General features: G+C 45.1%; 1 protein-coding gene across 5 annotated transcripts in view; it reads right to left on the bottom strand.

Annotated features, from left to right (window-relative positions):
• Positions 1-15,487, bottom strand: part of PARP6 (poly(ADP-ribose) polymerase family member 6) — a 54,902-nt gene that overhangs the window by 25,310 nt on the left and 14,105 nt on the right. For 3 of the 5 annotated variants that reach the window (XR_014001872.1, XM_081169206.1, XM_081169207.1), the window contains exons 3-9: positions 10,950-11,027; positions 10,240-10,334; positions 5,766-5,826; positions 4,227-4,317; positions 2,304-2,370; positions 1,439-1,588; positions 389-566 (exon numbers count right to left, since the gene is read on the bottom strand). Coding sequence is in view for 4 of the 5 variants with exons in the window: in XM_081169206.1 (XP_081025332.1) it covers positions 389-566; positions 1,439-1,588; positions 2,304-2,370; positions 4,227-4,317; positions 5,766-5,826; positions 10,240-10,334; positions 10,950-11,027 (720 nt within the window). In the remaining variant the exon portion in view is untranslated. The remainder of the gene's footprint in view (positions 1-388; positions 567-1,438; positions 1,589-2,303; positions 2,371-4,226; positions 4,318-5,765; positions 5,827-10,239; positions 10,335-10,949; positions 11,028-15,487) is intronic. The other 2 variants (XM_081169208.1, XM_081169209.1) reach the window with 1 other exon arrangement.

The following is a 15,487-nucleotide window of genomic DNA, read 5'->3' as shown; positions in this document are numbered from 1 at the left end:
TTTGGGTTGCATTGAATGTAGCACTAAGTTAAAGTCATCGTCAGAACAACTGTTGCACTGGATTCTTTTGCAGCCCAACCTTTAAACTCTGCCATCCATTAGCACAAGGACTCTTGTTATAGCAGACAAAGAATGTTGGGTGCAGGCAATTTTTTTAATGTGGAAAAGAATCTACATATGTGATTCTCCCTAACTGGAGGTTTTTAAACAGAAGTTAGATGGCCACCTGCCAGGGAGTCTTTAGTTGTGATTCCAGCATTGCATGATCTCCTCGTCATTTATCTCACCTCCAACTGCTAAGCACTAGGAGGAGGAAAACATTATCAAGAGCCCTCCAAGAGAAAACCCATAGCCAGCCCCAAGGGACAAGGCCAGAGAAGAAACCCACCAGAATGTTGAATGGGGCGACACCTGCCTGGGTGCTGGGAGGGTAGCCAAACACTTCCACCTTAGGGTTCTTCATGGTGCAGGAGATGGAGCGGTTCATGAGGCGATTGACGCGCAGCTCTGGGACGCTGAGTTTGCCCTTCAGCATGGAGTCCTGGATGACAGGGAAGCTGGGGGACCTGGAGACACAGAGAGATCGGCCCTCACAATCGGAGGAGCAGTGGCAACTGGCACCCATTGGGGCGGGTAGGATAGAAAGTGGGGAGCCCAACGGGAGGGGGCGCCAGAGCCAATGATAGGCTCAGCCAACTCATTCTGGGTGTACAAGGACAGCCCTGACACAAAGGAGGAGGAAGCCAACAGACAATGCCACCCCTTTGGGTTGCTTGTGAGAAGACAGGTGGAGGCTGGCTGGGGGCAGATTGAGGCTAGTGGGGAAGACCCATTTGCCCTTTGCTGACAAGGAGGGGTCTCCCATCCGGACTTTGGAAAGGAGGGTTGCACAACTTTTCAAGACCTTCTCTGGGCTAATGTTTGGGCTGGGCTTTCCATGTATGTACACCCCAAACTGGAGAGCTTGCTTGCTCTCTTCATCCCTCAGAGAGAATCACAAAGTAAAGGAATTATGAGGAAGAAAAGAGAACTGCTCCACCAGGCTCGTCCTTCAGTTGTCATCTGCAGCAGCCATTCCACCAGCCTGTGGGACAGGGAGAAAGATGGGGCTTGCAGGGTCTCTCCACTGCAAGAACAGACAACGTTTGGCTCATATTTTTTAAAAAGATCCATTCCTGCTGCTCACTATGAAAGCTCTGCCACTAAGAATTAGTGCCTGAGCTTACTTTTTTCCTCCTCCTTCCTCATACCTTTCCCTTTTGTGTCATGTCTCTTAAGAGCCGTGAGCCTGAGGGAAGGGACTGTTTTCTCTCTGATATCTGTAAGCTGCTATGGGAGCCCTTTTCAGCTGAAGTGCAGCATAAAAATGATTACAAATAAATAAATAACAAGGAAGACCCCAAGCCACTCTTGGGAGGAGACGGCGGAAAAGACATACTTGGGGATGGGTGAGAAGATGCTGAGACCGGCACGGAATTTCTTGATGGTGCCACTAGCCTTGAACCAGCTGTGCCGCTTCTCCTGCTGAGTCTTGAGGAAGTCGTTGCTGAGGTGTTTCCATTGCTGGGATGTGAACATTCCCAGGATCCTATTGGGAAGAGAAACGGTGATTGACAGCATCAGTATCATGAACCCAGAAACTGGTAGTGACCACAACACCAAGTCAGCAGCTAAATAGGTCAGAGGCTGAAAAGCTGGATCAGGTCCCTAGCTCTGAGACTGAAGCTAGTGATCAGAGGCCCAGTGAACTCGATCCTACAATTTTGGGGCCTCTGGAGCCAGAGCTGGGACTCTTATGAGTGCCTTCTCCTGAACTGGAGAGGTGGACTGGAGACAGAGCCTCAAAAGGCCTCCTGTAATCTCCAACCCTTGTTGGAGTACGTTGCTCACTGGGAGCTCTCCATGGTGCTGAAGCAGCTGGCCTCATTCACAGCTTCCCATCAATGGGACAGGTAGAAAGGAGTCTGATAAAAGATCTTGGAAGTGTTTTATCCCCATCACTGAACCCCAAAGCACAGAATACAATACTGTACTGCTTTTAAAGTAAAGTGCAGATAGGGTTGAAGAGAGGTGTGTTTGTGTCTAGAACCCTCTGAATTACGTAAGACTTACTGTATGTATGTATGTATGAATATACATACAGTATAACCTAGTGTAGAAGGGTAGAGAGTCACCCCCATTGTTCCAATCACTTTCCCTTCTTACCCCACCAACCATTGAAATGTGGCCTCTTGGACTAGACAACCCTTGCTCTAGAGCAACACCTTGTGCTTCATGACTCAGCTTAATAAGGCCTTACTCACTTCTTAAGCTGTAGGCCCAGTCCAAACCCTTCCTTATTGGATGGCTGGAAAACTTCAATGGACGGTTCTGAAGAACAAGAAGAGTTAAGAGTCAAGGGAAGAAGGTAACGTCTAGCCAGGGAAAGAGACTTCTGAAAGACTGGACCAGCTTCAGTGAGAGGCGCCATAGTAAGGCATCACAATAAATGAGCTACAGGGGTGGTGCATCACGTTTCACCACTTGAGATGAAATGGGAAGTGCTGCCCAACCCTGCTGTCACCAAACTGCCACTGCTGAAGCACCCCTTACCTAGGTTGCGCAGCGGCAGGTTCCAATGAGATTTCGGCAAGATCTCATGTGATTTTGATAAGACCTCATGAGATCTCACCAGAAATCAATGTCTTTAAAAAAAAAAGTTTTTCAAATTTTGAAATTTACAAACAATTGTCAAACAACCAAAATAAAAAGAGAATTCCATAAATTCCCCTGGACTTCCCTCCTCCACTTTGTGGGTCCTTGTGTTAACGTTTTTCCTCCTGCATCTTCTCTGTTAATCCAAATCTATTACATCTCCATTACAACCATAGTTCAACCTTAAACTACAAGTATCATTCCAATCCTACTAATAATTTAAATTGTTTACAATGAGTTTTAAGGTAAATTATATATTTTCCTTATAAAAAGTTTTGGTCTTCCTAGTTTCTGATTCTTCCGGTCATTTTTGCCATTTTGGCATAATCCATCAATTTAATCTGTCATTCTTCTCTGGTAGAGACTATGTCTGCTTTCCATCTCTGGGCTGGTAATATCCAAGCAGCAGTGTTCGCATACGTAAATAGTCTTTTCTGATCCGTTGGTATTTCGGCACCCAGAATTCAATGTCAGTGCTGCTTCACCCCATCTTATGGGTGGGCCGGCCCTGGTGAACTTTTTTTTTTAAAGATAATCTTTATTGATTTTATGATTACATACTATACATCTACACATTACTTTACATTTACTCCTAAGAGTTGACTTCCCTCCTTCCTTCTTCTGGCTTTTTTATGTTGTCTCTAAGTTTTTCGCATTGTCTTTATCGATTTTGTATATTGTTGTTCTCCTTTCAACTTTATCCATACAGTGTCTATATGCAAATAAATCTTTCTGTATATACACGGCTTGTTGTTTGTCTATATTCATATACAGATACAATTAGTTACCTTGATTGTATTTTACATTTTAATTCATATTGTCATTAACATCCAATAAAGTTTCTTTTAATTTCCCATTACGAGGTTTATTTCCATTCTACTGATTTCACTATTTCACCTTACCCTATGTATAACAAATTTTTCCCATTCTTTTTGAAATGTTTCATCGCCCTGTTGTCGAATTTTCCCCGTTAACTTGGCTATTTCCCCATATTCCATGACCTTGTACTGCCACTCTTCTACTTTTTGGCAATTGTTGTTGTTTCGACACCTGAGCCAGCAGTAACCTCACCGCTGTTGTTGCGTATAGGAACAATTTCTGATCCTTCTTATCAATGGTGAACTTTATTAGTCTAGCATTACAAACTGTATCCTTCCATCTCCCTTCAGAAGCAAGTACTTCTCTGTTCGGTGCATAGTTAGCATTATGGAATTTGCTCCTGCAAGAGCGAATGATGGCCACCAACTTGGATGGCTTTAAAAGGAGATTAAACACTTTCATGGAGGATAAAGCTATCAGTGGCTACTGGCCACAATGGCTAGTACTGCTGGAGAAAGGATGTCTCTGAATACTAGTTGCCAGGAATCCCTGGTGGGGACGGTAGCATTGTGCTCAGGTTTTGCTTGTGGGCGTCCCATGGGCCTCTGGTTGGCCATTGCGAAAACAGGACATTGGACTAGGTGAACCTTTAGACTGACCCGGCAGGGCTATTCTTATGTTCTTCCTTGTTTAGAGGCAAATGTGATACTCACCGGGCCCATCCAGGTACTGGGAAAGAGAGAACCGCAGTCGGAGGACAATGGGCTCGGTCCGAAGGACCTTCCAGGCTGTTGCCACCTCTTCCTGCAATGAGAAGCAGAGCATCCTCATTAGTCAGGGCTGTGACTATGGAAGAGGGGAAGGACCAAGGGCTCAAAGTGGAAGTCAGAAAAATACAAGGAAGCAAAACACTGCGGTGGATCATGGCACTGGATCGGGAGACATTTTCCTCCCTTTCTCATATTCCTAGTATTCATGGTTCTCCAGTGAAGCTTTTTTGCTGGAGATTTGGAACAGATAGAACAAGGAAGTAGTTCTTCACAAGGTACACAGTTGACCTATGGAAGGCATCCCCAAACTTGGCCCTTCAGATATTTTGGGAATACAACTCCCATCATCCCTGACAATTAGTCCTGTTAGCTAGGTATAATGGGAGTTGTAGTCCAAAAACATCTAGAGGGTCAAGTTTGGGGGGTGCCTGATCTTTGGAATTCACTGTGACAGGCATGCACTGGTGGACGGGGGGGGGGGGAGGTCCGCCCCAGGTGCACTCCGGGTGGGTGAAATTGTGGCCGCCCACATCCCCGCCCCCTGGGATGCTCGGCACTTGCGCACCCCTTGATGCGCACCACACACCCTGCGGGCAGCACACCAAGCCCCCTGGGACGTGCGCCACACCCCCTGGGATGCGTGCCAGCCACGCCCCCGGATGTACACCGCTCCCGTTGCCAGAGCAGGTAGCTTCACCCCTGTAGGGATGGCTGCTGTTTTAGATCGCTTTAGTTGAGAATTAGACAAGGGAATAAAGCTATCAACAGTTGCCAGTCTCATGCATTATATGGGTACTAGATGCCAAGGAGAAACTATAAGGATCATTGCTTTTAAGCCTTTCTTTGCGGGTTTCCCAGAGGTATGTGTTCTGATGTCTCTGCTCTGTCTCCATAGCTGCAAGCAGCCATGCTTCTGAATACTAGTTGCTTGAAACCCTGGGAGGAGAAACTGCTCTAGTGTTTGAACCCTGCTTGTTGATTTGCCACAGGCACCCAGTTGGCCACTGTGAGAACACGATGCTGGACTGGATAGGCCACTGGCTTGATCCAGAAGGACTATTCTCTCTTCTCCACCCCACCCCAAGCATAAAATTCATATGCTACATGATTGTAAAACTAAAACAGAAACAAAACCTCAAAGTGCTTTACAAAGAGGATAAAACAATAAAATCATCAGTGAAAGCCACTCTTTAAAGCACTTTTTTAAAAAGAACAGAATCAGCAATAAACTAAAAACAGATTAAAACATGCATCAACAGTCTAGGTGCCAATGGATCGACTCCAAGTCTAAACGCTAGCTGTCCAACCCATTGCACCATAAAACGTGCAAAGGCCAAGCGTGAGAATTTCCTGTTGCTAATCCAGGAGGAATCAACCTTCCTGACAGTGTCAGAGTTGGGGGAATCTTTAAGGCTTCTGGTTCTGCAGATATCCGGAAAGTGAGGATTTCATTTAAGCATCTGACTGTGTCCCAAAACTTACATCTAGAAAGCCGATGTTTATATGCAGGTCAATATCCACGTCGTCAATGGTCCCATATTCACTGAGGAGGAAAGCAGGAGCATTAGGGAAAGACCAGTGTGAGAAAAAGCAGGAGGGAGAAGAGCAAAAGGCCGGGGCCACATGGAGCTAGCTGATGGCAAAGAAAGTAACACGGAGAAGCTGCCCCTCTGTTGATCTGCAGAGCTTTCTGCCCCCCTGCCCTTCTTAATCCAAACCTGGAGTTAAATTTGTGCCAGCTACTCTAGGTGTCAGGGACGCGGGTGGTGCTGTGGGTTAAACCACAGAGCCTAGGACTTGCCGATCAGAAGGTTGGCGGTTCGAATCCCCGTGACGGGGTGAGCGCCTGTTGCTTGGTCCCTGCTCCTGCCCACCTAGCAGTTCGAAAGCACGTCAAAGTGCAAGTAGATAAATAGGTACCGCTCTGGTGGGAAGGTAAACGGCGTTTCCGTGCTCTGCTCTGATTCTCCAGAAGCGGCTTAGTCATGCTGGACACATGACCCGGAAGCTGTACACCGGCTCCCTTGGCCAATAAAGCGAGATGAGCACCGCAACCCCAGAGTCGTACACGAATGGACCTAATGGTCAGGGGTCCCTTTACCTTTTTTACTCTAGGTGTCAATGCAAGCACTGTTGTTTTTTGCACTTACATTCCACCATGTGGCTCTGTGGGACCTTTGCCATGGCTCAGGCTGTTTTCCTGACTATTAAAAACCATCTCAGTGTTACGCAGACTCCCAATCCCTGAACAGCAAGGATCTTGGGGATGGAGTGTTTGGTTCCCTTTGAATGAAGTCTACTGGAGTCAGGCAGCTATTGCGGCATTTGCATTTGTCTACAAAGATACAGGTTGAGCATAGATGGAGGTTTCAGCTTAAACCGGGTAGTCTAACACAGGATAAGGTACCTTCCTGTGTTCCTGTTGGTTAAGCCAGTTTGGTAGATTCTTTACAATAAAGAATCATAGGGCCAGAAAGAACCTGGAAGGGTCCTTCAGCCCAATGCCAAGTCCACAACTCCAGGACTGGAATTGAGTTAAAAAAAAACCTCTTTGCTCATCAAGATCTATCCATGGACTCAGATCCTAAGGTCCATAGTTGTGCAGAAGGACCTTGCGCCTTTCATAGTTGCGCAGAGGAGGGAATTTCTGCAGGTGCCACGTGGCATGCAAGCCACACCTGCTGTGCTCCTGCTACACATCTGTCACCTGGCAGCAGTCATTACATCTGGTTGCAATACAGGAAGGGAGAGGGACAGGACTACTCCATCGGTGAGAAACCAACAACTTTTTGTGCCTCCTGTCCTTGATCTGCTTCACCCCAGAGTGTGCTTATGTCCTCTTCTATCTAATTTTCCTTTTGTATCATGTCTTTTTAGATTGTGTGCCTGAGGAAATGAACTGCCTTTTTAAGTTCCTTTTTAAGTGCCACTCTAGGAGTCTTTTTTGGCTGAGGACTGAGATAAAAATTCTTTTAAAAAAAACAAACAAACCCTGAACTATTAAGGGTGAAGGGTTTTCTTTTGCATCTGCCCACTCAGCATCCTTGCTTCTAGGGATATTTCTTCCCACCATTACTGTCCAACCTAAAGCGCCAACCTGTATGCACAAGACCTACACAGTCCCTCTATTGTCATTGGACTCCACTCTCAGTCGCTAGGAGTATGTGCATTGCCCTGCTTGGCTTCAATGCACCAGCTGAAAATCATCTCTAGTTTATCTCCCTGGGCACAGGTTTGCTGATGATGCTATTGCTAATGAGTGCTTCTGCTTCAGAAAACTGGAGAAGAGGTAACTTGCCCCAAGCCATGATCAGATCACAAACACACACACACGTGTCACAATCATGCCAAAAGATATCCAGCTAGCACGCCGCATACATGGAGAGCATGCTTAAATTCTTCTAAGATGGATTTGTCATTCTCAAAACAAAATAAATCTCTTCTTCCTGTTATTGGTAGTAATGAACGTTAGATATTTTTTTCCATGGGGATAAAAGGTACCTAAGTATATGGTTGCAAAAATGGGGGGGGGGATAGAGGACAGAAATGGGTATTTTCAAGCTCTTCTTCATTTTCATTTGTGTGTGGATTTTTAATATAAACATGGGGACATAATGCATTATTGCTACCAAAAACAATTTCAGGGAACAATTATAAATATGCTACTCAAACTTTTCTGGACAATGCCAGAATTTGAATTTTTTTTTTAAATAGGTAAATTTCTTATTGATGGCAACTATATGGTGTCTGTAACATTTTTATCATACAGTAGATTCCATCCATTCACTATACTTTTCTAACTAAGTTGTCCTACATGCAAGTACATGTTTTTAATGTTGTCTGTCTTCTGTGCTGTTCCTGTAAGCTTGCTATTAAAATACATGAAATAAAACACACACACACTGTAAAGGGGTCTTTGAAAGAACAGAGTAAAGCTCTTAAATAAGATTGCATTGCTCTTTCATTGTTAACTATAAGTCCATGGAGAAGGCAGCGCTTCTCTCCTATCAGAGTACTCGGAAATATTTCCATTGAACAGCAGTATGGTATCCTATCCTGTTAGGCAAAGGTTAGTTTTCTGTGCAATTCAACAAAGGCAGTGGTTAGTTGCAGCCAGCGTGGCAGAAGAGGTTGCCATTTTGGTGAAGAAATGCCTATCTGCATATATGCTTCCCTCTCGCTTTCCTGCCACCCCTTGTGCCTGTCCTCAGAAACGCCTGAGTCTTGAGAACTATGTCCCATTCTAGAAGGCTCTGAATACTTGGTGGAAAGACAGGAACAGTGGACAGACAGCACTGGATACAGCCCTAAGAATGCATTTCCCTACCCTAAGGAATCGAGAACTGATGATCTCCAAGGGGCTCAGGTCACCTCTCCAGCTTCTAGTAATATTTCCAGTGTCTTATTTTTATTGCATCCACTCAAAGATTTGAACACAGGTGTCAGGCGGCAGAGGAACCAACCCCCACGGCAGGTTGCCAGAAACGGATAAGACAAGGGAAAGTCCTTACCATCTGCTTTTTGTTCAATATTCACAGAGAGAGGTTTGGGAATAAATAAATAAAAATTATTTATACCCTGCCCTCACCAGCCAAGACTGGAGGCTAACACCCGATATAAAAACAGTTGATTGAAATACAACTTAAAAACAAGATTAAAATACAACATTAAAACATCATTAAAATACAGCCTCATTTCAGTGGAAACTCAAATCAAAAACGTTTTTGAGGATGAAACGTCTTCACCAAGGCTAACTATCCAGACTGGTCCTACATGGGCTAGAACAGTGTTTCCCAACCGGTGTTCCGCGGCACACGAGTGTGCCGTGAGACGTTGCCTCGTGTGCCGCGAGATGCCTGGAGGGAGGCAGGCGAGTCGGGCGGCGAGAGGCGGGGCGGCGGCGAGGAGAGGCCGCGCCTCCTGCTGCTGCCTGGCGCTCCTCCTCGCAGCCGGCAGCGCTGCCTGGGCGCCTCCGGGCGACTCTGCCTCGCTGGGTTTGGTCTCCCAGCAGAGACGGGTCACACGCGCACCTCCCTCCCTCCCTCAGCCTGTGCGGAGGGAGAGCCAGAGAGAGGCATCGCTCCTGCGCGGCGGGAGAGGGAGCAGCCGGAGCGATGCCCCAAACGAGCTGAATTCCGAGCGAGGGACTGAGGGGGGAGGGAAAAAACTTTCACTTTCGTGCGTCCTCCCGGCGTGACACTGCGCGCTGACGTCACGGGGCGGGGCTTTAATGGTGGTGTGCCGCGAGATTTTTTTTCAGTAAACAGGTGTGCCGTTGCCCAAAAAAGTTTGGGAAACACTGGGCTAGAAAAAAGCCAAGGAAGTCCCCAAATAGGAGTTCCAATACAGAAAGAGAAAGGAAAAAGGAAAGAGGGGGAGGGAATCAAATTGATTCCAAGCCAAAGGCCAGGTGGAACAACTCTGTCTTACTGGCCCTGCAGAAAGAAATCAGATCCTGCAGGGCCCTGGTCTCATGAGACAGAGCAGCCTCTTGGATGATGGTGTTGTCCCTAGTGAATCTCCACCCCCACCCCCGTCTCTTCCACTTCCTCATTTGTCAACAGCACCACCCCTTCTACGGTTGCCACTTAGGGCTATCTGTCTCCAAGCCCTTTGCTCTCCTACTTTTAAGGCTCGCTGGGTTCTGGGAGATGGAGGATCTGGAATACTTTCTAGTGATAACGTGTCAGCCAGCTGCTCCGACTCTGCCGCCTCCTCCTCTCCCATTATTTTCCAACTTTTCTCCTCATCTTCCTCTGAGCTGTGACCTCCCACAAACCCCTGTTGTAATTCTGAACTGTCTTCTTCTCCTCTGAAAGGGTCAGGCTGGGGAGGTGGTCTCCACCATTCCTCCTCTGCCTAGTCCCTGACACCAGGTCCCTGATAAGAACCTCATAGCAAGACAGGTCTGGCTTTGGGGTCCTGAGTTAGTGCCAACCTGGACCACAGAACTCACCGGACAGACACAGAATTCTCACTGTACAGTTCCTTCACGGCCTCGATGTCAGCATCCAACTGCGGGTGACGGTACAGGTCCGCCGCACAGGTCCCCTGCAGAAATACACACCGAACCAGTACAGGGGATACATATTCAGAGACAGCGAATATACATGAAGCATGAAATCCTCTGAGAAACCAAGCCTGATGAGGAATGGTCGAGGGAGTTGGGGTAGGTTTAGCCTGGAGAAGAGAAGACCTTGAGAGGTAATACGCTCGCTATCTCCAAATATCTGAAGGGCTGCCACATGGAAGATGGAAGAGCTTTCTGCTTCTCCAGGAGCCAAACCAATGGATTAGAATTGCAATAAATGAGTTTCGGACTAAAAGTTAGTGCCTCGGAAGGTGGAAGACCCTTGGAAGTTTTTATGCAGAGGTTGAATGGCCATGGGTCAGGGGTTGCAGGGAGTTGGACTAGATGGCGCTCTGGAAACCCTCCCAACTCGACAGTTCTATGATTCTATGAGCAAAATTGAGCGTCTCGGTCAGATATCATATGTGGCTGCCTGTAGGATTGTGGGCTTAGGCAAGTGCCCAGCAGTGTGGACCCATGAGAGGAGGCCTCTACATCCTTGTTGCTTACTCTGAAGCTCCACAGGAAATTGTACAGAATCCTGCAGCCGTTCACTGCTGCCCACATTTCCCCTCCACGAGCCCCGGGAACCTCACCTGTACTCCATACAAGAACTCCTCCGACTCATTTTCTCCATCAGAATCATCATCAGTCCAGTACTGACCTTTGATGTCCTAAAGTCAAGAAAAGTGCCAGATGAGGAAGAGTGAGGACTCTGCAAGTATAATGTTTTCACAATGGCACATTTTGAATCACAACATCTTGATGCTTCACCCAATATTCCAGGATTTTTTTAAGCTTTCTTTTTCAATAATAATAATAATAATAATAATAATAATAATAATAATAATAATAAAGTTGCCGTTTCTCGTACATGAAAATGAAGCCATGTTAAATGATCCTGAGGATGCGTCTTTATGAATGGAGTGGCATTTATTTCCTCCTGTTTGCTTTCAAAACTCTGTGTTCCTCTCCTCTCTCATGTTGCTTCTGTTGAACTTTACACTGTAAGCTCCTTAAGGCAGGGACCTGCCTCCTTCTGACTATTGTTCAAAGTGCCGGCAGCACATTAATGGCATATAAGATATGATCATCATTCCTCCTATTTCCAGCATTCGGGTGGTGAGTGGCAATTCTTACGTCGCCAAAACAGCACTGCCCGCCCCCAAGAGGGAGGCAGAAGCAGGTTAGATGGAACCCAAAGGTTGCGGAAATGCAAAACACCTTTAGGGGAGGAAAACTCTAAGGGCGGATCTCAAAAATATCCCAGGATGCTCAGGGGCTGTGAAATGTTGACTGACTGCTGTGGTGGCAAATGGAAAGCCAAGAATTCACACAGGTGTTATAAGAATTTTAAGGTATTTTATACATATATATATATATATATATATTAGATGTTCATAAATGTACCAAGCAAACACATACAAATATGTAAACCACATGTCTGAAACCCACAGAAAAGTCCTGAAACCATTTTTTCTCTCCCAAAATGACCTCAAATATTTCTCTGCACAGTTGAAGGAAATGGGAAATCTCCCCATTGTCTCTTTCACAAATCCTGTCTCAAGGACACTGTAGTGGTTGGGAGTTACTCGTGCGTAATCCTGCTCCGTTTGAGCATCGGATTGCCTGGTTAAACCCTCCGGACTACGCAGCCCATATTTGCATGGCTGCCCTTAGTCACTCGTAGAATCTGACTGTGGGCGTTTCTTAAAGCGTTGCCAACATAAGAGTTGTTTGACGCCCAATCGTTTCCGCCTCTCACTGCACGGGAGTCTCCTGCGCAGGGTGGGCGTGGGCAGCGGGGTGCTTGGGCTCTCCTCGCTAACTTCCAACGAAGAGTCCTGGAGCCCCTGCACCTCCCTGTCCCGTTGCTCTCCTGTATCCCTGGTGTTACACTCATTCTCTTCCCCTTCTTCCCGGCTAAGTCTCCCTCTAGCGCTTGGACCTTCCCCTGCAGAATCAGAGACCCTCTCCTTCTCCCGTGCCTCTGATGGCAGTTCCCTGACAGACACATTTAAGATATGAATAGGGTGTGAGCCTGTGACCTGGATTCAGGAGTTGAGTAGTTATCATAACAAAAGAGTGGCCAGGATGCCCAGGTAATCCAATCAAGTAACCTAGCAGACAGGAGAAAAAACAACGCACTCAGATTTCTGTTGTAGTCCGCCCCTTCTGTGATGTATGTATGATGTATCTGGGGGTGGTCTTGGACTCCAGGGTGAACAATTTAAAATGTCTATATAAGGGCAGGCACACCTTTGTCCTGGGTCCCTCCCCCCCTCCTGTGTGTAAAGGGAGCACCCTGTTGCAACAGCTTTAATAAAGATCAGGCTTACTAGCTGCTTTGCTTCTCAATATTCTCCAGTTGGTCTCTGTTATTTTCTCCTACTGATAGAGAACCTACAAAAGGACTCTATATGGGCTCTTGTGTTCCCCATAAGGGAAAAGGAGCAGTTTTTTTCTTATAACACAGACACACAGGCACCTCCCTCAGCTTTCATTTAGCCATTTCATGCAGGATTTAACTCGAACAACTCATTTTAATGCTACCAATTCTCCCAACCCAAACAACACCCCACAATACACTCCCTACAATTCATCATCACATGCAGATGAACACAGCAATGTGGGAGGAAATCACACACACACCCCAGTGATCCTTAGCACAACCAACCCCTTGCATCCAATGAAAAAAGAAATACATACGTAATACATAAATAGATACACACGGGTCACACCCACCCCTACATTTAAAGCAGTCTTCTACCACTTTTACAAATATAAAAGTATTATCAAAATGTACAAAATGCTGTTGGAGTGGGGAACTAAAGAGGAATTTGTGAAATCGAGCATGATTAAGTGGGCACAAGATGTGGGTCACAATATGGATTATGAATTACGGGGAAAGTTGTGGAAAATAAATATGAATTTTACGGCATGTTATGCGATAAAAGAAAACAGAATGAAACTGGCCCACAGACGATATTCAACACCCACCAGATTGGCAGCTATGTCTAAAAAAGAAAAAGGTGTATGTTGGAAGTTGAATGAAACTGAGGGATCTTTTATTCACACGTGGTGGTCCTGTAAAATAATGAAGGAATATTGGGAAATGATATATGATGAATTTAAAAAGATCCTAAAAAAATCTTTCCCCGAAACACCTGAGATTTTCCTCTTGGGGATGGTAGCAATGGAGGTCCCCCAAAAAACAAAAGTTTATTACTATACGATACTGCCGCAGCTAGAACCTTATGGGCACAAAGGTGGAGAACAAGTCTAGTACCCACTCAGGAAGAATGGCAGTGTAAAATGTTTGAATACGCTGAACTGGCTGGTCTGACGAACAGGATAAGATAAAACAAAGATAAGGAATACAGTGGAACCTCGGTTTTCAAATGTAATCCATTCCGGAAGTCCATTTGACTTCTGAAACGTTTGAAAACTGAGGATCAAAGGGCTGTCAGCAAGTTCAATGGGGAAAATTGAGAAACATGGGGGAAATTGCAAGGCTCAATCGAAAATGGAAGCGTTCACTTCCGGGTTTTCGGCATTCAGCTTCCATAACATTCGGCAGCCGAGACGTTCCAAAACCGAGGTTCCACTATATAAGGAAGAATGGATAATGCTTATTGAATATTTTAAGAACTGGTATAGACAAATACATAGGTTAACACAGTGCTTTTTTCTGGGGGGACGCAGGGGTATGCAATACCCCTAAACGTTTTGTGAATCCAAGTTTGGCTTCATTGAGGGCCAGTATTTCAATATGAGTAGGAAAATGAGAGAAACCCTAAACATTTTTTTAGGGGGAAAAGGACTGGGTTAGCAGGTCTTGAGTAAATCCAGCAAAGCTGAAATAGATAGAGTATTTAATAGATTACAAATTGGATGATTAAAAAGATGTGGAATACATGGAGTAGTAGAAAAGCAAAGGAACCAGGAAAAGGGTGGAAGGGAAGTCATATAGAATAATAATATTAATATTAATATTATTAATAACAACAACAACAACAACAACAACAACAACAACAACAATAATAATAATAATAATAATAATAATAATAATAATAATAATTTATTTATATCCCGCCCTCCCCAGCCGAAGCCGGGCTCAGAGCGGCTAACAACAATAAAAGTAACACAGCATTCTAAAATCAATTCATTTTAAAATCAATTCAAAAAATCATAATAAAATACATGCTGTATTTGGTACAAAGTTGTAAATGGGACAGGGGGAGGGGAGGGGGGTTAAATATGCTCTCTGTTCCTGTTTTTGAAAATGCAATATATATATATATATATATATATATATATATATATATATATATATATAGCAGTCTTCTATCACTTTAACAGTTACAGCTTCCCCCCAAGAATCCTGGAAACTGTAGTTTGTTAGTGGTGCTAAGAGTTGTTAGGAGACCTCTCAGAGAGCTACAATTCCCAGCATCCTTAACAAACTACAGCTCCCAGAATTCTTTGGGGAAAGCCATGACTGCTGAAGTGGTATAAGAATTCTTTGACTGCATGGTGTGGATTGGCCATACAAACACCTAGGACAGAGGGATGGGGTTACACTGCCGCATTCATTGCAAGTCCCACCCATTCACTCCATTTCCAATGTTCAGGCATGACTGCAGTTGCTTATGCACTCAGAAAGTCAGCACTACGTGACAAGAGAGGACCCTAAGGCTTGCAGATGAATGTAGACACACAACCAGACATACAAACATGCACTTAAGGGGTTTTTAAAACTCATTATGAGGTTTGCAAATGGTTTGAAATAAAAAGAAAAGAAACAAATAAGCATTAAAATAAGGTGGTGGCTGTCTAGATTCATAAAGCTAAAGCAAAACCATGATGTGATCCCTTTTTGGAGAAAAAGGTGGGATACAATGAATAAAATATTGCACTTGGTCCACCTATTCTGCATTTCATTTTTCCGCTTAATAACTGACCTTTGTTTCCAAGGATGTACACACACTACACAATTATAAAGCACATTTCTTTCCCCAAAGAATCCTGGGAACCACAGTTTACAACCCCCAGAACCCTGAACAAACTTCAGTTCCCAGGATCCTCTGGGGGAAGCTATGTGCTTTCAATGTACGGCATGTATGGAGCCCGC

Source organism: Podarcis bocagei (assembly GCF_964188305.1).
Source record: "Podarcis bocagei genome assembly, chromosome: 14".
Classification (NCBI taxonomy): domain Eukaryota; kingdom Metazoa; phylum Chordata; class Lepidosauria; order Squamata; family Lacertidae; genus Podarcis; species Podarcis bocagei.
The sequence above is the reverse complement of the archived record's forward strand: the minus strand, read 5'-3'. Positions and strand labels throughout refer to the sequence as shown.